Source organism: Hemibagrus wyckioides, linkage group LG05, assembly GCF_019097595.1.
Source record: "Hemibagrus wyckioides isolate EC202008001 linkage group LG05, SWU_Hwy_1.0, whole genome shotgun sequence".
NCBI classification, from domain to species: Eukaryota; Metazoa; Chordata; class Actinopteri; order Siluriformes; family Bagridae; genus Hemibagrus; species Hemibagrus wyckioides.
The window spans coordinates 14,708,309-14,730,649 of NC_080714.1; the positions used below are offsets into that span (position 1 = coordinate 14,708,309).

At 35.5% G+C, this 22,341-nt stretch overlaps 2 protein-coding genes across 3 annotated transcripts; one reads left to right on the forward strand and one right to left on the reverse strand.

The window, feature by feature from the left end:
• Nucleotides 1-1,885: 1,885 nt before the first annotated feature.
• On the forward strand, nucleotides 1,886-11,710 carry mfsd14bb (major facilitator superfamily domain containing 14Bb). The gene is made up of 12 exons (XM_058390279.1): nucleotides 1,886-2,131; nucleotides 4,509-4,601; nucleotides 5,214-5,276; nucleotides 5,480-5,607; nucleotides 5,911-6,025; nucleotides 6,649-6,867; nucleotides 7,536-7,649; nucleotides 7,810-7,881; nucleotides 8,595-8,707; nucleotides 8,810-8,907; nucleotides 9,170-9,318; nucleotides 10,396-11,710. Exons 1-12 carry the CDS (start codon nucleotides 2,057-2,059, stop codon nucleotides 10,603-10,605), a joined length of 1,449 nt encoding a protein of 482 aa, XP_058246262.1. The 5' UTR covers nucleotides 1,886-2,056; the 3' UTR covers nucleotides 10,606-11,710.
• Nucleotides 11,711-12,724: 1,014 nt separating this feature from the next.
• lrrc2 (leucine rich repeat containing 2) lies at nucleotides 12,725-16,352 on the reverse strand. 2 transcript variants are annotated; one of them, XM_058390280.1, is made up of 10 exons: nucleotides 16,236-16,352; nucleotides 15,661-15,828; nucleotides 15,307-15,434; nucleotides 14,705-14,760; nucleotides 14,470-14,626; nucleotides 14,201-14,337; nucleotides 13,955-14,100; nucleotides 13,715-13,867; nucleotides 13,496-13,623; nucleotides 12,725-12,888 (listed from the first exon to the last, which is right to left on the reverse strand). In XM_058390280.1, exons 2-10 carry the CDS (start codon nucleotides 15,798-15,800, stop codon nucleotides 12,839-12,841), a joined length of 1,095 nt encoding a protein of 364 aa, XP_058246263.1. In that variant the 5' UTR covers nucleotides 15,801-15,828; nucleotides 16,236-16,352; the 3' UTR covers nucleotides 12,725-12,838. The 2 variants fall into 2 exon arrangements, with proteins under 2 accessions (XP_058246263.1, XP_058246264.1); XM_058390281.1 differs by lacking the exon at nucleotides 12,725-12,888 and having other exon boundaries at nucleotides 13,512-13,623; nucleotides 13,722-13,867.
• Nucleotides 16,353-22,341: the final 5,989 nt, after the last annotated feature.

Sequence of the window (22,341 nt, forward strand, 5' to 3'; positions counted from 1 at the left end):
TTATTTGTGTAATTTTAATGCATATTTCTACTCCTCCTGAGCAAGGTCATCCTGAACCAATACAACGAATATGTCATCTTCTGGCACCCTTAGTCACCCACTGCTTGAGCATTTGCTTGCTCAAGCTTCAACTGAGACCGAGATAGTCTATTCTCCTCTTTCTCCTCCAGGCTCATCTAGCAACACTATTGCTTTGAGTTCCACTGATGATGATGTGTCTGATTCCAAGTTCGACTATTACCCACTAGCCAGACTACTGACTATAGTCCTACCACTCCTACTTCATTCTCCCATTTATTTTAGTCAGCCCCGACTGGGGCCTAGCCACCTACCATTTCGTTAAACTGCATTTTCCACCAAATTCTGTATTGAGTGTTTATTTCCCATTTTTAATTCCCACATTGGTCTAATCAAAAGGTTCTATGCAGTATGTTGTTTAACACCAAGTAAATGCCAAGAACGCTGAACTCCTAAACTCTTGTCTCATGTCCATCTTTAGATCTCAAACCAAAATGTATTTGGTTTATAGTACAGATCTGTCTATCACAAGCTTGAAATTAAATTAATATAACAGTCTATGGTGGGCAGTATAGAAAGTACACACACACACACACACACACACAGAATTGGTTTTTCAGCCTACCCTACTATCTTCACCACACTTTACCCCTAAGATCCCAATTGGTTTCTAGACCAATTCTCTCCTGCACATCTCACAATGGTTCACCCCCCTCACCCCACAGCCTTCTTTAAATGATTCACACCTCTACCTTTCCCAACTACCTCCCATCACCCAACAGTCACTCTCAAGGGAATCATAAATTCCAACTGCCCCTCACCCCTCTGTCAATACTGGACTGTTGGAGAGACAGTTTGAGAACATAGGAAAGCTGCAGGGCTTGATGGATTCAGTCCCTGGATACTGATGGTTTGTACCAAGGTTTGTGTGGGATCCTCCAGCACATCTTTCAATTCAATTCAAGTTATTTGTATAACACTTTTAACAATGGACATTGTCTCAGAGCAGCTTTATGAAAATATAGAAACATAGAGTTAAAAATTATAAAGTCTAAAATTAAATTAATATTTATTCCTATCATTTATCTCTAATGAGAAAGCCTGAGACAACAGTGGCAAGAAAAAACCTTGAAAGGAACCAGGCTCAGAAGGGAACCTATCCTTATTTGGTTTCCCTTGCATTTAGAGATTCAAAAAAAAAACTTAACAACCTGATCAAGAAGTCTGGTTCAGTCTGATTCTGTTCTTGGTTCAGTTTTGAAGTGGTGGTGGAAAAGAAGACACTCGATAAACCTGCAGACATTCTGGACAGTGGCCTACTGGTTAAACAGCAGAGCCATTCAGCTCCACTGTAGAAAGGAGTGGTACAGGAGGTCATTTGTACCAACAGCAATCAGACAATACCGTTGCACAATAGCTCATCACTGTTCTGGGACACCATTTTGCACTTAGACAGACTTAGGATGAGCTCACTGGACAGTAGTTGACTTGAATTATTGAAACTACCTCCAATTATAATGTATTCTTTTATTATGTATATTTAGTATGTATCCTTATTTGTTTCACTTACAATGTTAAATACATTTTAGTATACTTCTAACTCTGTGTGCTGATGTAATAGGTTCTATGCTGTGCTGATATTACAGATGGATTCATCTTTAGGAGGAATAATGTTCTATCTATCTATCTATCTATCTATCTATCTATCTATCTATCTATCTATCTATCTATCTATCTATCTATCTATCTATCTATCTATCTATCTATCTATCTATCTATCTATCTATCTATCTATCTTTTATGCACTCATCAAAATAAAGGGATGGAGACACCCAGGTACTTTTATTTTGAAATCCGGACGTGTCGGTCGGGCGTAAGCGGAAGTACCGATGCTTGGAGGTACAACTTTGGCCACCAAAGTTGACAGTGCGTTTTGATGTCGGTTCTGTCTCACCGGTTTTAAATAAAATATTAACGAACCGTTTCATGAAATGTACAGCATGGGGTTTTTACGCAGGTATATATAGCACACAATGAGATGAACGAAGCTCTTCGAGAACAACAAGGCACTGACGGCATTATGCTGGTCAGAAACATTAAAGATGCAGCTACAGTAAGTGCTTCCCTCTCACTAACAGTGGTTCTATGGTAATGCTGTCTCGATTGTAAATAACAGTTTAATAGAGATATGTAGTCACTGATTCCTGCACCAAAAACACCGATTTCCTGGTTTCTTGTACTGGCGCACACCTAGACATCTAGCCTTAAGAGCAGATCGCCCACAATCCTGTAATGTTACAGTAACCAGGAACCAACCAGTCCGAATGGACTCAGTGTGGAGTTACTCGGCCCTCTAGTTGTTTACATTGTTTAAGATTTTCCTTCAGTAGTTACTTTTTAGCCAATGTTTCAGATCATGATTCAGGTCAGTGTGGCTTTGTTTTCCTTCTACTTTCTATATCTAATCAGCTAACTCGTCTAGCCAGCTGCTGATTTCTCTGTTATTCAGTTTCCTCTCTCTCTCTCTCTCTCTCTCTGCTGGTCACTGGATGTCCTGGACTGGTGTTTATAGAGTTTTAGCATCTCTCCAACTGTCGTGTGATTAAACACATCATTTAGCATGAACACACACAATTCAGTCCAGGTTGTTTAGCGACTTTGTAAGGTCTACATTATGGGCTCTATCGTGAAATCTTCACGGTAAGCTAATATAAATATAACAAGAAATTAAGCATTTTAAAAGCAAATAAGCCAGTGGCGACTTTAGAGGAAACGTATTTGGCATATCTAGGCATATCCAGGCATATGTTTAAAAATTATTAGGATCCCTATTCAGGGAACATTCCTGTTCAGGCATAACATTATAACATTATGAGCAGTGAGAGGTGAAGTGAGTAACACTGGTTATCTCCTCATCGTGGCACCTGTTAGTGGGTGGGATATATTAGGCAGTAAGTGAACATTTTGTCCTCAAAGTTGATGTGTTAGAAGCAGGAAAAATGGGCAAGCATAAGGATTTGAGCGAGTTTAACAAGGGCCAAATTGTGATGGCTAGACCACTGGATCAGAGATTCTCCAAAACTGCAGCTCTTGTGGGGTGTTCCCGGTCTGCAGTGGTCAGTATCTATCAAAAGTGGTCCAAGGAAGGAACAGTGGTGAACCGGAGACAGGGTCATGGGCGGCCAAGGCTCACTGATGTACATGGGGAGTGAAGGCTGGTCCATGTGGTCAGATCCAACAGACGAGCTACTGTTGCTCAGATTGCTGAAGGAGTTTATGCTGGTTCTATAGAACGGTGTCAAAATACACAGTGCGTGACGGGTCAGGGCTGTTTTTGCAGCAAAAGGGGGACCAGCACAATATTAGGCAGGTGGTCATAATGTATTAATTATTAAATAATAATTTATTCCACATATAGTCCATACATTTCTATTGTGTTTATATTCTTTATATTACAATTAAATACTTTTCTTTATCTTTTGCATATGCAAGTAAATGCTGTCTTATGTAAATTTTGTTTCTAGGTCACTGGACAGTTGTTAAAAGCATTACGCTGCACATCTTTCTGTGTATGCTTGCGTTTGTGACCAATAAAAATTTAATTCTAATAGTAAATTATTCATTGCTGACACTTGACCCTGATAATTATAATCTGATTTGAAACTGATACTTAATTATATAAAGTTGTGTGGTTAGCATGGCTACAAGGAAAGCACATTATCAGCCAAATGTGTGGGTTATGTGTGTGTTGTACTCACTGCATGGTTCATGTTTGTTGTTATCAGACCCGTTTATTGTGGATTATTTGCCACAAGTTATTTAGTTTTTTCTGCATGATATTTTGTGAAGGTTTTATTTTTAACTTGATATGCTTTTTACTATCTAGCATACTGTACATCCAGACACACTGCAGCAATTTAACTTGTGCGGTGATTGTCTCTGGCCTTGCGTTCACATGAGCATTCATTTCCTGCTTGCAGCACATGTGGTTTTGGCAACAGCAGCAAGATATAATGAAACATTCTTGTAACACAATACACAGGATATGTTTGTGTGTTATGGTTAAACTTTTGTGTGTTATACTTTTAGAACACTACTGCTCCATGGTGGAATTAAAAAAAAAAAGAAAAGAAAGAAAAAAAGCTGGACAGCAGGCCACACCCTTCAAGCCACAATATTTGGGGTTGTCACATGTCCACAGTCTCTTGACTGACTATCTCTTCTTTCTCATTTGCAGTTGAGAAAAAAGAGGAAGCTTGTTGTAATGCAATAATGTTGTAATTTACAGCAAGCTGTGCTCTGTGTTTGCATACAAGACTTTTCAATCATCAACCAACACGTTCATAAAATGAGATACTCCGTTGAATCAGAAAATGTCAAGTCACTTGTACTATGTTTTAGTACATCCCTATTACAGATCACTATAATCAAGCAGAATGAATACAGGTGAAGAAATCACTTACATTATTGCTCTTTTCTTTTTTTTACAGCGCAGTGTTGGTCGGGCAAAGGTGGCTCATGCAGTCGTGGTCATCTTTTTGGAATTCTTTGCCTGGGGTCTTCTTACAACACCAATGTTGACTGTATGTAATGCACCACATTCAGAGGATGTACTTGGAAATTTGGCTTGTTAACACAGCCACTGTTATGTATATTTCATGAAAAGTGTAAACTCATCAAGTGTATACTCATGTAAAGGGCTCACACAAGATAAGACTATAGGGCACTCGGTTAACTAAAAGAAAATCCTCCACAAAGTATTTGAGACAGTAAAGCAAATTCTCTAGATTAGTAAATTAACTAACATATGAATGGAATAGCAGTAGAGCACAGAACACTTTATCAGGAAACCTTTAACACCAATTGCCAGTGATTTTAAGGGAAAATGTAGTAAATAATAATAAAAAAAATGCAACCCCTTTTCATTACTCAGGTAATGTGTTTAGATGTTTATCACCTGACCACTTTAACAAAAAAAAAAAACCCAACTAAATTCTGTAACTTGTATTAACTTTAGAATGTTTAACTTTATTAAATCATTACTGTTCCTTGACATTTGTACAATGTTATTGTTTTTATAATTTATCATTATTCCTGCATTTATATTTTCATGTATCCTTTCTTTAACCATGTTTGATCAGTCAGATATTTAATATATTCACAACATGGCATTTTGGCTCTTTAACTTTTCTCAGGTGCTACATGAAACATTTCCACAGCACACATTCCTCATGAATGGACTTATTCAAGGAGTGAAGGTGAAAATTATTTTATCATTGTTTCCTGCCACATAACCTGGTAGATGCTGATAATAAAAGCCTTATTTAGAGCTTTTGCTCAATCCTTGAACTTCTTTTTGTTAATCACATGCTGTGCCAGTATTTTCAGAAATGGCTGACTTGCATTGATCTTTCAGCTAAAATGTCAAATAATAAAATCTATCCTAATATGTTTGTGACAGGGATTGCTGTCTTTTATGAGTGCCCCACTGATTGGTGCCTTGTCGGATGTATGGGGCAGGAAGTCCTTCTTGCTGTTGACAGTATTCTTTACCTGTGCCCCCATCCCGCTGATGAGGATAAGCCCATGGTAAGAGTTATGGCTCAGCCAACACTGAGCTCTTTGTGTGCTATCACATGCCTCTCATGTGAGCGTATCCCTTTGTACAGATTACTGCCCGCTGCAGGTCTGCTCTAGATGAGACATGACTGCTGTAATCTCTTAGAGAGGATGTGTTTTAAATAGCACACCCTAGACAGGTTTAATTTAGTCTGCTCAGTGTTGTACAAATCACTAGATATATATTTTTTTTACATATGATAAACTCTAAACCTCAAAATATAAATAGTATTTGTTCCCTGTAACTAAAATGGTTTCTGTATCTCTTTCTAGGTGGTATTTTGCCCTTATCTCAGTATCTGGACTCTTCTCAGTCACCTTCTCTGTTATATTTGCATATGTAGCAGATATTACAGAGGAGAATGAAAGAAGTACAGCATATGGATTGGTAAGAGAATACACTTGCATGACTTAAAAAGCTCAAAAATCCAAATACTCCTGGAAAACCAAGATTGCATACATAATACATTTAGACACATCTCTTTTGCAAATGCGAAATCAAAGCCGCTTGAGCTGAACAAAGCAGATCACATGAATATGTATTGGACACGATGGATTGCTTGCACGTGTGTACTGTAAATGCTTTATTCTGATCGGGGTCACTTTAGTTTGCATCACTAATACTAGACTTAAATGACCTTTGCAATTTAGGATTAACACAGGTTCTTTCACAGTATGTGAATTTTGGCAAAGATATTTAAATCAACTGAAATTTATTTCTTTATTTGATTATTTAGCTTAGTCAACCACTAGTACAATTGTTCATTAAAAAGTGTGATAGTAATGGCTTAATGCAGTCTTTACACAGTAGTCTAAAAGATGAATGAGTTTATCAGCGTGGCTAAAACACTTTTCAGCCATCAATTATCTGGTCAGAACTACCTTTTTTACAATTATATTTATCTCCTAATATTTCACTCATGCCTCTCTGTGGCACTGCTGTGAGTAAAAGCAATATTTAGGAGTGTATACACTAATATCACTGACTATTACTCCATTTGTTCCTCTCAGGTATCAGCAACCTTTGCTGCCAGTTTAGTTACGAGTCCTGCTATAGGAGCCTACCTATCTGCTAATTATGGAGACAGTCTTGTGGTACTGGTGGCCACCATCGTAGCAGTAGCTGATATTCTTTTCGTACTCCTCATCGTACCCGAGTCTCTGCCAGACAAAATGAGACTGTCATCATGGGGGTTTCCAATTTCTTGGGAGCAAGCTGACCCATTTGCTGTAAGTTATATATGTTTATATATATATATATATATATATATATATATATTTCTACAAATGTTCATTTCTTGCTATGTACATCTAGAAGTGCACCTTTGCTAGCAGACCACCCAATTTGGAGGTGTCCAAAAGTATTGGAACAGATAGTCTCAACATAAAATAACTATATTTGATTGCATATACCTTGCTTGCAATAACAGCATGGGCTTCTTTCTTTTTCAGGATATTTCAAATTGTATGTGGTTTAGCCTCTTTTCTCAGCTTTTAAAAGGCTTGCTTTTCTCCCATAAACAGCTTTGTGGTCTTCATATTGGTTTATCCTTTTCAGTAGCAAGTGCAGTCTTCACAGTATTTAGTCGGTGCAGACATTCAGAGCTGTTGATTATTTAAAGCTATTAAATGTTTAAACAATTCATCTATCAGGGCACACCTGTCACTTACATTTACATTTCAGTTACAGTCATATTTTTAATCACAAATGTTATAAATCAACACAGCTAGGTGTAAAGATAAGGAAACTGACATTCTGATCTAATGCCTCATTTCCAAACCAAATGCCTTTAGTGTGTAGCAAAAACAAAAGAGTTGACCTTTTTCAATACTGCTGGTATAATTTGATCATTTGTGGTAGTCTGTGGACTTATTTTTCCTACACTTTGGTTTCACAGTCTTTAAGAAAAGTGGGTAAGGACACCACAGTGCTTCTCATATGTGTCACCGTTTTTCTGTCATACCTTCCTGAGGCAGGACAGTATTCCAGCTTTTTCTTATACCTCAGACAGGTAAGTGTGAGATGTTTTAATTATGAATTATAGTAGTTTTGAATAATACACACACTATGTGAAAAGTTCTACTTCATTACTGCAAATGATAAGGGTTTTTATTTCCTGAAGTATATAATGTGTTGATGATGTGAACTGAACCTCTGTTTTCTGTTTTCAGGTTATTAACTTCTCATCAGCAGCAATTGCAGCATTTATAGCAATGGTTGGAATCCTGTCTATTATAGCACAGGTACTGTCACTTTTTTTTTCTAAATCACATTAATTAATTTCCAATTTGATTTACTTGAAAGAACAAGTTATCATTCCTACTGAGAGGGGAATGTGTAGCATTACAGCATGGGATTTTCACCACTTTGTCCACAAATCAAAAATGATTAGGACCTACTAATATAGTATAGTATAGTATAACCCTGAACTAGTCTTTTAGAAAGTAAATGCAACTTTTGTATGCCGAGAATATAAAATGTTTAATATAGCTAAAATGAGTACTGCCTCATGTTTAATGTGACATACATAACATGAAAGATTCTTGGTGTTTGTGTGCTGACTAATTCTACAAGTGTGTGAAATACTTGAATGCAGGTAAATACTTTTTGTTTTTATTTTTCACAATGACTCACTGATGTTTTAAATTCATTTGTCTGTGGGATATTTTACCAAACTGCTTTCTCTGTGCCTTTTCTGCCAACCATGGAAAACAGTGCATGGTTCTAATAGGCATTTTAAAGTCAAATTCAAGATTGATGATTGATATAATAAAAGCAAATGGGATATGCAAACTGTTTTTCATGGGGTTATATATGTATGATAGTATAATAGTGAAAAACAGTCTACAGGATATAGTATAGAAGATTAAGTTATAGTCTAATATGTTTTTAGTCTTTATCTATATTTATTTGTGCTAATAATGTACTAACACTTCACCCATTGTCTTCCTTTCAGACCTTGCTTCTAAGTGTGCTGATGAAAAAAATCGGTAATAAGAATACTATGTTGTTGGGACTTGGATTTCAGCTGTTCCAGCTGGCCTGGTATGGCTTTGGGTCAGAAACATGGTATGTTTGATCATGGAAGTGATCATATCTGTTGAATAAATAGCAGTTTTATATAGCAGCTTTAGATAAGAAATGACACATTTCTGTGCCAAATGATTGTAGGATGATGTGGTCAGCCGGCACCGTGGCTGCTATGTCCAGCATCACGTTCCCTACAATAAGTGCCCTGGTATCCCACATCACAGATCATGGCCAGCAGGGTAAGAGAACATCAGCCCATAACTATCAGCATCAGTCATGTGGTTGCATCATGCTTGCATTGCATTGCTGCATGTTGACTTCATAACCATCTTTATATACAATTAATTCATTTTTGTCAGTTGTAGTGCACTTAAACGATTAAAAAACAAAACAGAATTAGTAATTAATTAGTGTTCACAAATACACAACAAAACACCATTTTTAGTGTATGATGTTCTGTTAAGCTGTGAATTTTATGGCTTGGCAATGTCTTTAATATAGGTGCAGTGCAGGGAGTGATAACTGGGATTAGGGGCCTGTGCAATGGGCTTGGTCCAGCTCTTTTTGGATTTATCTTTTTTCTGTTCAATGTGGAACTGAATGAGATGGGGCCGATGGACCATGACCAAGCTTCAGCTGTCAGTAATGAGGTATGGATTTTTTTTTTTCTTTTCAGTAACTGTAATCTACTAAGAATGTATGACATGCTGTACATATTTCATGAAGCAAAAGCGGACTGTAACAGAAATAACTCAGTATCTTAATTATAAAATACACATTACACATTGAAAGGGTAAACCACCATCCCCAGTACACTTCTGTACTGCAAAGTACAGTATATGTACAACATTTGCATTTTCATTTGAAATTTTTCACAATTTATGCGTCCTAAAATAGAAAATTCGCAAGCACAACACAGCTGTAATAGAAATAGATATTGCACATACGTAGATTTGTTTAAAAATGGCAGTTTTTTCCATTTTCAAGGCCCATATGGGTATGAGTTTAAAAACATGTTGGCTTAATGATGCAAGCACTTAACTAGAATATGTATTATATTATATTTGAAATTATTATTATTATACTTTATTAGCCTCTATAAAACGGGAAATGGGGAGGCAGAATTAGTTATTGATTATGATAACAGACTTGTTAAGAAATTATCAGCAAAATTAGTCATTCTGGCTAACTTGAATCTGCTTCAATGACTATACATATCTCACAAGTGTGAAAATGATTGCTTTTCTGTGTAATGTAGGCGTGTAAATATCGCGTATGCACAGTCCAAAGCAATAGTCATGATGGAAATGTTAGGACTAACAACCAGAACCAGCTTTACAAGTTGAACTGCCAAACAAATGTCACACTATCATATTGTGATCATAGTGTCCTGGTTTAAAGCAACAAAGAACCACATATTAACAGGGTGGGAAGTAATATTATGGACAAACATCATTATATACCAGTAAAGGTAAATATTCAAGAGAAAGGAACACTCCCATGACAAAATTAATAAAAAATAAAATGGTACATGAATATATTTTAATATTTCAATCTAAACTATTTCAAATAAATCCAGAAAAAATAAAAGATATAAAGTTAATATGTGGACAAAAAGGACACTGCATACAAGGAAGAATCCATATAAAGTAATTGTTTATGTGAAAAGCTGTGGATGTTGATCTTATACAGCTGCTTGGTCTAACGTCCTACGTGTTTTCTTTTAGAAATCAGTCATTCCAGGCCCTCCATTCCTGTTTGGAGCCTGTACTGTTCTTCTAGCACTATTGGTAGCCTGCTTCATCCCAGAACGCCGCTGTGTGACGGTGAAAACCTGCAGTACACGAGTTTCACCTGTTAGTGGAACACATTGTAACAGTTCTGCTCCTGGGAGTGACGAGGACATCGAGCCTCTCTTGCAGGACAGCAGCATGTAGCCATCTGATAGTACCTGAAGCCTCACCTATTTTGGAACATGCAAGGAATACTGTACTGAGGTGCAAGCGACCATGTGATCTGGAATGACATGAAATAGTTCTTGTCTAGAGAGTCATATACTTTTTATATGATGTATTTGTTCCAATTCTGTCTCAAAACGAGCATTTTTGAACTTTTAAAATGTTTTAACATAAGGTAAGCTTTGCGTATGTTTGCCAGCTGAGATGTATTAATGTTATGCTCTTAGTTGAAAATGTGCCTTCACCCTGCATTTGCTGAATTTGTTTTATTATTATTATTATTATTTTTAAGTTTTGTTATTCAGTTTCTGCAGAATGTGTATTATACGATGTACCATAGGTCACGGATGATATCACTTTCATTTTTAAGTGTGCAGCACTGTAATAGTCTTCTATTAAAGAAAACCTGAGAGACAATCTTTATATGGAAACAATGGCAATTAAATTTCTAATGTAAGCTGTTATTTTATTAGCTATGAAGCTTTCAGAAATATCCATTTCCATAGTCTGGTTCTATTTAACAACCACTATGTGACTAGTTTGAACTATCAACTGAATGCACAAGGTATTGTCATATCTGCAGCTTATTATAACAGTATGTTGTATTGAGATCTAGGCAACTAGGAACTGTATATGAAAAGTATATTGCATACAACTGTCACAAGCTGGCCTGAATATTTTTGTCAGCTTGTAAATTCTTGAACTGTTACATGTATATGCAAAAGGGGGTATTTATTTCCCCCATGTAGTTCTATTTAACTATACTTGTGTACCCTCTGCTTGTGGTCACACATCAAATAATAACTGCTACCTCAGTCTTTAACATTGGGCCTGGTTTAACCCTATCTAATTTAAAAACAAACAAAAAAAAACAATTGATGTCTAAATGATAAGATGCCCAATATCATTTCACTTCGCCCCAGCAACTAATTTCTCATTATCGCTTTTACGTATGTAACCCAGACATTCCTGATCATATATTTGTTGTTGATGCGTGTAATACCTGTTCAGATGCCTACTATTAGAAGCAATGCTGTCAGATTTATTCAGAATTCACAGTATACCAATAAAAAATACAATTAGATTTTTTTTTTCCTCTGATGTCTGTAATACATAAGCCACTAACAAGCAGTATACAGTTGTGAAGCATAAGTTAATCACACCATTTAAATTTTTTATTTTTGTTTCCAAGCTTTTCACTTAATGTTGTATTAAATCATCATTTGCAATATTTAATACAGTATACGCCTCTTTAACACTGCTGCTCCATGTACATATTTACAATTCCATGAAATATCTTGTCCACTGTTGCATTTAAGTTACATATTGTACCTGCAAAAGCACACTCCAGTAAAGCTTGGGTAGAATTTTAAAGTTTTAGAACATAATATTTAACATAGTTTGATTAATGCAAACAATAACTATCACAGTGGTTTCTGCGAACCGAATTTGTGTATATACTTCTATATCAGATTTTAGAAACAAAGGCCAGTTCTTTTTTTTTTTTAAACCTTTGCAATATGTACCGATTATTTTTGTATGCAGCATGGGTTAATAGTTATTGTTTACAGATGCTCTTGCATATGACGTCTTTGCTGAATGCTGTACCTTGACATTTGTTCAGTATGGTTATATCACAAATAATGCATAAGTAAAACATTATTGTAGCTGATGATTTGTTCTGGTTTAATAGCTAGAATGAAGCCATGTATTGAATTACAAAGCTTTGTTATAGATGAGGTCAGCCTTCTAGATGTGCAGTACTTGTTTACCAATACTGTGGGCTGAAAAGCAGACAGTAGCAGAGAGGCTCTTTCACCCTTTAATTATAGAAAGACATCATTATCATACAAATTACTGCTCTCAATACATGTCAGATCTGTACATGAATATTCACATTACACAATAACTAACTTATAGAAAACAAACGCATTAGACCATTGTCCAGCAATAAGAGTTTGGTCTTGTCAGTGCACTAAACCTATAAAGAATGTCTGGTTGTCATAAACTAATTAGTATGAGATATAAAACCCATTCAGTATCAGTCACTCATGCACATACATCAGTTTGTAAAAGGTAAAAGGTGCTTCTAGGGAATAGGAGGATTTTTCCAAACACTTGCATATAACACCAAAACATACGGAAATCTTCAATGATTATACTTTTGTTCATGTTGCTGATTTTCCAGTCGGCTCAGGAATCTTCAGGTTGACTAAAGAAGGCAAGTCAGGGACACTTTGGTGGTGTACAACGGTGCTGTATCTAGAAAGCAATAATAATTTTTAACATTGTGTAAAACTGCAGTATTATTTAAGCTGCCATTAGAAATAAACAAATCTGGTTAATTCACACGATACTGAAACTCGAGACTAAAAGTGAATTAAGTATTTCAGCTCAAGGGAATTTTATATTTCATTGTTTGCATATGATAAATGCTTTTCATTGTCATAATCTGTGCTGTTTTTGTAACAACCTTTGTAGAAATCCTAGGTGTCAACACCTCTAAGGTTGCCTTCTACTACATGAATTCTGAATTTCTACTATATGAATTCTGACACACATGTCTTTAAAGACAGACAACTTTGTCCAGTTACATTTTTTGCCATTTTAACTTTGAGTGAGGGACAAAAAGAGAGGCTGCCGTGGAAATAACTATTTACAGCTGCTATAACAAAGGTGATAAGAGGAACCAAATTGTTTCATAGACATTCCAAAATTAAACACAAAGTAAACAAATAAAAAGTAGGACCTTGTAAAAGCTGGTCAATTCCTGTTGTGTAAATAGAATAAAACATGCAACATATGCTGTTATTGGATATATTCCTTACATAATATCTTTCAAGGATTCTACAAATCAGAGTTAACTTACCTCTGTCTTTAAGAGTCTCAATATAGGTCTGCATAAACTCCTTGTCATGCTCAGTCTCCTCGAATACTTTATCTTTCGTATCCTCACTGACATCCAAGCCTACTGGATTATCAAATAATCTTATGAACCTGAAAATTATAGAACAAAATAAAAACATTTTTTAATTTATTATCTTCAAGTCAGTTGCACAAAGATTTTGCTGGCTACATTCATACTTACTTTATACCTGGATTTTCTGTGAGTCCTGAAGGGAGAGTGGTCAGTTCATCTCCACTGACAACAAGCATTTTGAGGTTGATAATATTTACTGTTGACATCGGAAGATGTTTCAATTTGTTTTTATGCAGGAACAATGTCTGTAACTCTTCCAGCCTAAAATGCAATTTTAAACATCAACAAATCAAGCAATAGTGAACCTGAAGTGCATTGAGCTACATTTATAGAACATGATAAACATACCTATCAATATCCTCTGGCAAATCACGGAGACTGTTCTTGCTGATGTCCAACCACTGAAGGCTTGACATCCGAAGTACACTGACTGGTATAGTGGCAAATTTATTTTCTGCTAGGTCTAGATGTTTAAGTTTTTTTAAGTTGCTCAGCTAGCATAAAAACACAGTTATGTTAAACATATCAACAAAAAACTTCTGATATGTTGAAGGCACTTTAATGCAAAATTTGAAAATCTTTCATTCCTATTACCTCAAACGGCAATTCAGTCAGGTTTATATTTGCAGTCAGTTCCAACTTTTCCAGATTTTCACAATCTCCGAGCTCAGGCGGAATGCTCAACAACTTATTGTAACTCACATTCAGTTCTTTTAGGTTTGCCAGTTTTCCTGTTGGATCAGTGGATCAGTTTATTCACACAGTTCATAAATGAGCAAAAATATATAACAAAATGCCTGGTTTCCAACAATTACGTGTAAACTAAAATATGTAAAAATGTAATAATATAGTGAGGAACTGACCTATCTCAGCTGGGAGCTGTGTGAGTTTGTTTTTAGGTAGGTTTAAGACGCACAAGTCCACAAACTGTTCAATGTATTCCGGCAACTTTGGAATTTGTGTTTTCTGAATGTGCCATTCTCGCAGATAAGTCATATACTGAAGATCTTCTGGTAGTTTCTGTAATACAAATGAATAAATTTGTAGTGATTTTACAGCTTGTTTATTTACAACTGTAAAAATCATGATAATATTTACCCTCCATTTATCTCCACTTAGCTCAAAAATAAATTTGTTGTCTTCGCTGTCAGTGCCTAAATGGAAAAAAGCTAGTATGAGTGTTAAGAATTTAAACTTTGGTTGCAATATTTGTAAAAGTTGCAATATGGTACAGTCAAGTAAACAAGGCTAGGCAGGATTAGTTTTAAGAAATCATTCACATCACCATAGCTACAGCTGGACTTGGGAACCTTAAATTTTTCCATCTATTTATTTATTTGTCCCAATATAATTTCTGTTGTAAGAATACATGATGAGTACACACTCATGCGTGTGGCCTTTTGAGTATACACCCCCACCTTCTGTGTAAATGTCTCAGGTGACTCATGCTCATCACATTGGAGGTGTCAGTGAGTCAGGGAGCAAATTATAAATCCTTCAAGGAAAGTCCCATGGATAGAAAAACAATTATAACTGATGAATAATGTTAACTAATCAGTTGGCTTACATAAGTCATCATATTTCCAGATGTAACATGAAGTGAGGTATTTGTGAAATATTATGCCCATATTGGTGTTATAGTATATCCTGTTGCTCACACAGTATACACTTAATAGGCTTTACCTTATTAGTAAACATACTTGTGTGAACTGTGGGTAAAATGCCCATTTCTGCGAAGGCTGATCTTTCCAGATAACACTGAAGAGTAGTGACTTCTTTGATCTTCATTTTTCTGCATGCTATGCGATACTGCCATTGCTGATTTATCCTTAAAAAACAAAACTGTTATGGTATTGTCGGTTGATTTATTAGATTTTATTATTGGATTTTTGTTTATTCAAAATGATAACAATGATGTTAGACTCATAAAAGCATACTAAACAATCCATGTATTCAAAGGCAACACTTTTAATGGTATGATAAAGCACAACAGTATTCTAGTTTTTATAATGACTAGTATTCACTACTAAAGACGTGCATTTTTTTCTAATTACTTGCTCAGTGCACTTTTGTTCACCCTTTCCTGTTCTTTCTTCTGACGCTGCTTGTATTTTTTCACCCGGCCCTCCCAAAGACTGCGTATCACAGAGATGTCATACACGGGAATGTCAACTCCAATCCTGTCCACCCTCATCTTTATTATTCCTGATTAAAAAGAGTTTCTGAAAATAAAAAAGACACCATAAAACCATCTATTTTAATGTTTACCTTTACTTTTCTTTAGAGATAAATGGTAATAATATAAGTAAGCACAGTCTAGCTGAAAATTCCAAGAAATTTATTCTAAATATATATATATATATATATATATATATATATATATATATATATATATATATATATATATATAAAATTTCTAAAAAAAGACAGAATTATACAATACATACTCTGTAATAAATATAAGTTGTGTAAGTTGCATAACAATGAGTTGTAGTACATTGCAGGTTAGATTACAGACATGTTACATAACCCGTCATTGTTGTCAGTCATACAAATAGACACGAATAATTGTTGAAATTATCAAGTACTAGCATCCGTCAATAAATCAGTATACACTACATATTCTCACCTGTAAAATGTATTCTTTCTGCTCCTTTCTAGTAGCCTTAGCTGTCTGTTTACCAGGGTGAAACACAATCTACATGTATGAGCCATCTATATTTAGCATGTCTCTGTAAGATTCTATTTTTACTTCGGCAGATATTATTTCCCAATGTCACACTCACTGAGATGTCACATGTTAGCAGCCTCACACATATCAATTCCCCAAGTGACTATTGATTTAAATGCATCAGTGGAGTGAATAATACACAAGGGAAGTACAACAATTGATGAGGAATTCAATATAATGTTTGTTCAGTTGTGAAAATATCAAATGTAACATTATTAAGTTCCCCAAAATGAACAGGTTACACTTCCTCATCCTTGTCACCCCTGTAAACTCAGGTAAAGTCACAGTGCTGTGACATAGGTACAGTATTTGGTGGCCTTCTAGTAAATTACATTCAATATTACTATTCATAAAACTTTAATGAAAACTAAATTCAAGGGCACTATAAAGACAGACTTCTGTATATTTTCTATGGTCCTAAATTAGAACTGGTTTGATTGTGACTGTTAGTTGCTATAACATTCTAATGAAAGGCAGTTAAAAAAGAGTCAATATATAATTATATCACTTAACCTTAAAAAAAACATTTATGCATATCTTTATAGTAGCTTATACCACAGCCTCAAACTGGACTGATCAGAATGTGATTAATATTCTATAACAGCATGAGCAAGCATAATAATCTAATCCTAATGATAAATTGATTAAACCATGTTATTTAACAAAGAAACACGTATAAATGTTGTCTGGTGAAGCTTTTTGAAAGAAGATGTTGAAATTATTAGAAGGGTTTTATAGGGGTTTTATAAAAGGCCATAAAATTTTCCCCTACAGCACCCATTCTTGTTTTGAGAGTTTTCTCACATCTAACACAGCCACTTCAACACAGGAAGGGCTTGTGACTATCTAATTATGTGAATTAGGTGTATTAGTGCAAGGAAGACACTAAAATGTGCATATTTTCAGGAGTATTCCACAGGATTGAAAACCTGTGAACTAAGTAATGGTATATAGAGGAGAATATTATAATTCACAGTTTCTTGATAACAGATTTGAATTCATTTGTTTGAGTAAATTCAACAGAACATGAGAGAACAACAGATCAAAGGTACACTGTCATTCTTTAATAAATAAGAAACTGTAATCTTTGGCAAATTAATGTGGTATAAGAGAAATTAAACACTTTGCGATGTGCTGTTATAAGAAAACAATCTACTTTGGGGTGCTAACACCTCACAGGGCCCTGTTGTTGATGGCTTTTGAAATAAGAAATTATAAATAGTTTGCAGGTTTATTTCAGATATCAGAGCTGACTTATGTAGGTGTCATGTAGCCCCATGAATACCCTTTATAGTCACAAAAGGAAAAAAACACATTAGCTGTTAAAAGTTATAACTTACTGTTTGCATCCAGAATTGTGGGAAAGCTTATTAAATGTAGACATATTTCTCATAAAATCAAGAAAACCTTTTACTCTATACTGTTTACTCCAGTTGCAGTTATATTATAGGCAATTAAAAGGTGTCATACTCATTGTAGCTGAGTCGTGGGTCTAGTTTTCGATCTGTCCCCTAGTGTAAATACATAGTACATACACAGATACACTATATGGCCAAAAGTTTGTGGACACCCCACCAGCATATCCTTATGTGGTTCTTCTTTAAAATGTTCCAAGAAATTTGGAAGCACATAATTGTATAGAATGTCTTTGTAATCTATAATATTACAATTTCCCTTCACTTCAACTAAGAGGCACAAACATGTTCTATCGTGACAATGCTTTTGTGCACCAAGTGAGCTCCATGAGGAATGGAAGAACTTGAGTGTCCTGTACAAAGCCTTGACTTCAACCCCACTGAAAATCTTTGAGATTCACTAGAATGACGACAGCACCCCAAGACCTCCTTACTGACATCAGTGCCTAACCTCATTAATGCTCTTGTGACTGAATGTTCACAAATCGCCACAGCCATGCTCCAAATCTAGTTGAATGCCTTCTTAGAATAGTAGGGGCAATAAATCTGGAATAGGATGTTAAAAAGCACATATGGCTGTATCAGATGTCCACAAACCTTGGCTGTATAGAGTACATGCTGTACATATTCACGTGTGAATTTTTGTACGCTCTTGATTTGTGTGCACTCTCTCTTACACCTGTACTGTTTATTAATTTTTCTGGCTGTGAACAGACATTGGAGTTGCTGATTTCACTGCACTTTTGTACCCACTGTGAACGACAAACCTTTGAATCTTGAATTTCTTGAAGCAGCAAAGAGTAAGCAACTTTGACTGAGTTTCTGTCAAAACTGGAGATAGAATATGTGCAGTTAAGATCTTAAACCCATAGTATATGAGGTAGATATGGCCTATTTGGACAGTGAGTCCAACCCTTGCCCACCCATATCGGTTATGGACACACCCCTGCTTTAAATTGCTAGTGCCCAGGCTGAGATAAGTGCAATTTAAGATGGTGCATCGGATGCTATCTCAAACATGTAAGTACAACCTTATTAATTAATTCATTGAATTAATTTGAATTCAAATTTAAATTGAATTAATATGTTTGTTGTACGCCCTGCAATGGACTGGCGACCTGTCCAGGGTGTACCCCTGCCTTTCGCCCTATGTGTGCTGGGATAGGCTCCAGCAGACCCCCGTGACCCTAGGAATCCTAGGAATAAGCGGGTATAGACAATGAATGAATGAATGAATGTTTGTTGTATAAATTGTGCAAATATATTATTTTTACCATTGTCAGGAAAAGTTATTAGAGTTTTGAGCCCCGACAGACTACTTATCTGAATAGAGAAGCATGCTTTTTTATGCTCCACTCATTCTATTGGTGGATTACGGTAGTGAATGACCAACTCTGTCAATTTCCTTTGATTGTTAGCTAAGGTCATATGGTCAGTAATAAACTGTTATGCAATTTCCAGTAGATATAATGAAATTAACACCTGTTGAAATTACATGGTTTTATGATGAAACCAAGGTAAACCATATCAGATCTTTTCCACCTTGATATAGCAACCAGTTATTCAAGTGAAAACACTTTATGGAAAAAAAGAAAAAGCATAAAACATCATGATTTTTTTCCATTCTGCTTTGCAAAAATGCTCCAGATATATCAAATTGTAATGGAATTTCCTGTACACAGCCCTCTCCATGTCATTGCACAGGTTTTTAATGGGATTTAGCTGTGGGCTCTGAACTTCTGAAGATGTACAGAACTGTTCAAAACGGTCAATCACCTCATCAACAATTGCCTTTTAGTTATTAACAAATAACTTCTACAAAACATATCTATTATAAAGAATAAATATTAAGGAAGAGATCAAGGTCAATTGATCTGACCGGGAAGTGATAGCTCAATGCTCCAAAAATGTAACTTAAAATCTAAGTTTCTGTTGGGATAAATATTGTTCTACAGTCAGCCACTAGAGGGCCTCAGAGATATTTTGGCTTCACCTTTTCCACCCTGTTCTATAGTCCTCCATACAACCGGACACTGGGAGTGGACAAATTACTGAGAAATTATACTGAACTTAAACCGTAGACAATGTGTTAAAACGTTAAGTAGTTAAAAGTGTAAGTATTCAGCCACAAATTTACTCAATAAAATAAAATAGTAAGTAAAAAATGTGTTAAAGGGTAAAAAGATGTAAAGATAAAACAGATTAAAGTTAACATGTTAACATTTTATTTTAACAGAAGACATTTCATGTGAAAACCAGCTACCTGTGGTTGCTACCTCCTGTGATTTAGATTTTCTTTTAGAAATAAAACGCTATGTGTGGTTGGCACCTTTTTGGTTGGCACTTTATGAAGAATGACGGTGGCAATTCCCATGATCCGTGTTGTTAAATTTTATTAATTTTTTTTTTTTTTTTTAAAGTGAAGTACCTAAAAAAGAAAAAAAGAAGAAGAATCTCTAGGTGGCTGGGAAGCATGAGGATATAGGAAGCACTTCCCTTCTTGTTTTACTAGATCAACATACAGTACTGCTGTTGGCAAGCGGCATGGCAGCCAGTGAAATCATAAATCAGGGGCCCACTCTAAGCACTGAAATGACCTGAAAATGCAGAGTATCAAAAATATGGCATGGTTTAACCAAGTCATAAAACTTATGACATATTGATCTAGCCAAATTATTCATCGGAATTAGCTTACACTGTCTCATGCAAGTAATTCATCAACAATATATAGTTTACACAGATATTTTTATGGAAAATGAGGAAGAAAATACATGATCTCATATTTATAAGACAAATACATTTCACCTTGACAAAAGTGCCTTTGGAAAAGCTCTTTCATAGGAATAATCAAATGTTTAAAACACAAACAAACAAACAAACAAGCAAGCAAACAAAAATCCTGAAGTTAGCTCTGTTCTCCTACTGATACTTCTACTAGTTGAAAAAATATTAGTAAAAGGACAAAAAATATTAAGAATACAAAAGGAAGCAGTTATCATTGACATAAGGGCATTTTAATCAGCCTTGCCCTTACATACTAGTGCCTACTTTTAAGATCTAAAGTTTGTAGGCAAAAATAATGTTCTGTTTATACTTATATGAGATATGATTGCAGCTTTAGTCTCTTGTTCATTCCTATGAATTTTCATTAAAACAGCTTAACCTCCCAGGAACCATTGGTAGTAAAGACTTACTATCATAATACTTATAACTGTAAGGTTTAAGAGGTATCAGAAGTTTCATTTGCACCATTTAATGTTTAAAAGAATTTATCAGTGTTTTAGGGCTCTTAATAGAAAACGAAAGCATGGGCCCCTTACAATGATGCTGCTAGGGTGGCAAGTCTCAGGCAGGTTACATTTGTCAGAGGCACTGGGACAGTCCCAGGATGGGCTGGAAAGATTATCTCCCACAGTTGGCTTGGAAGTATCTAGGGATACCCAGGAGAAGTAATCAAATATAATTCATTATTCAGAATGTGTCTGAAACAGATACAAATACAGATATACACCGATCAGTCATAACATTATAAGCAGTGACAGGTGAAGTGAATAACACTGATGATCTCCTCATCATGGCACCTGTTAGTGGGTGGGATATATTAGGCAGCATTTTGTCCACAAAATTGATGTGTTAGAAGCAGGAAAAATGGGCAAGCGTAAGGATTTGAGCGAGTTTGATGGCTTAATTTTGATGGCTAAACGACTGGATCAGAGCATCTCCAAAACTGCAGGTCTTGTGGGGTGTTCCCGGTCTGCAGTGGTCAGTATCTATTAAAAGTGGTCCAAGGAAGGAACAGTTGTGAACTGGCGACAGGGTCATGGGTGGCCAAGGCTCACTGATGCACATGGGGAATGAAGGTTGGCCTGTGTGATCCGATTCAACAGACGAGCTACTGTTGCTGAAAATGCTGAAGAAATTAATGCTGGATCTGATAGAAAGGTGTCAGAATACACAGTGCATGATGGGTCAGGGCTGTTTTGGCAGCAAAATAGGGACCAACACAATATTAGGCAGGTGGTCATAATGTAATGCCTGATCGGTGTATATAGGAAAAGTACTATTGGTGTGCTTTCTTTTATCCTGCAGGATCCAACAGAAAAGCCATGTGTTGAGATATGAAGCTTGTAGATTTGTTGGAGTGGGCAGATTTAAAACTCTTGAGAAAATGAAAGACCACATTTGTTAGTATAAACATAACGATGTATTTATGGCAGTGAATTTAGAAAGAATTATGATTTTATGATTGTATGAATTTAGACTATGAATTACTATTCTAAATGACTAAAAAATAATAACTATGTATAATAATGACTTTGGAAATTGGTCTTGCACACATTATATATAATAGATCTATTTCTAATAATATGATTGGAAAAAAAATCCCCCTAAAAAGGAAATGTTTTTAATCTGAATATAGCTACTAGTGGTGTTTTTTATCCCTAGTTTATCTAAATATATACTCAGACAATTCAGTATATTTAAGTGCAGCAAACTAATAATCTTGATATTCAAGAAGCACAAAATTAATACAGTTGAACCACTGATGCAGACACACTATTCCACCGGTGTGACGAGTTCAGGTTCGA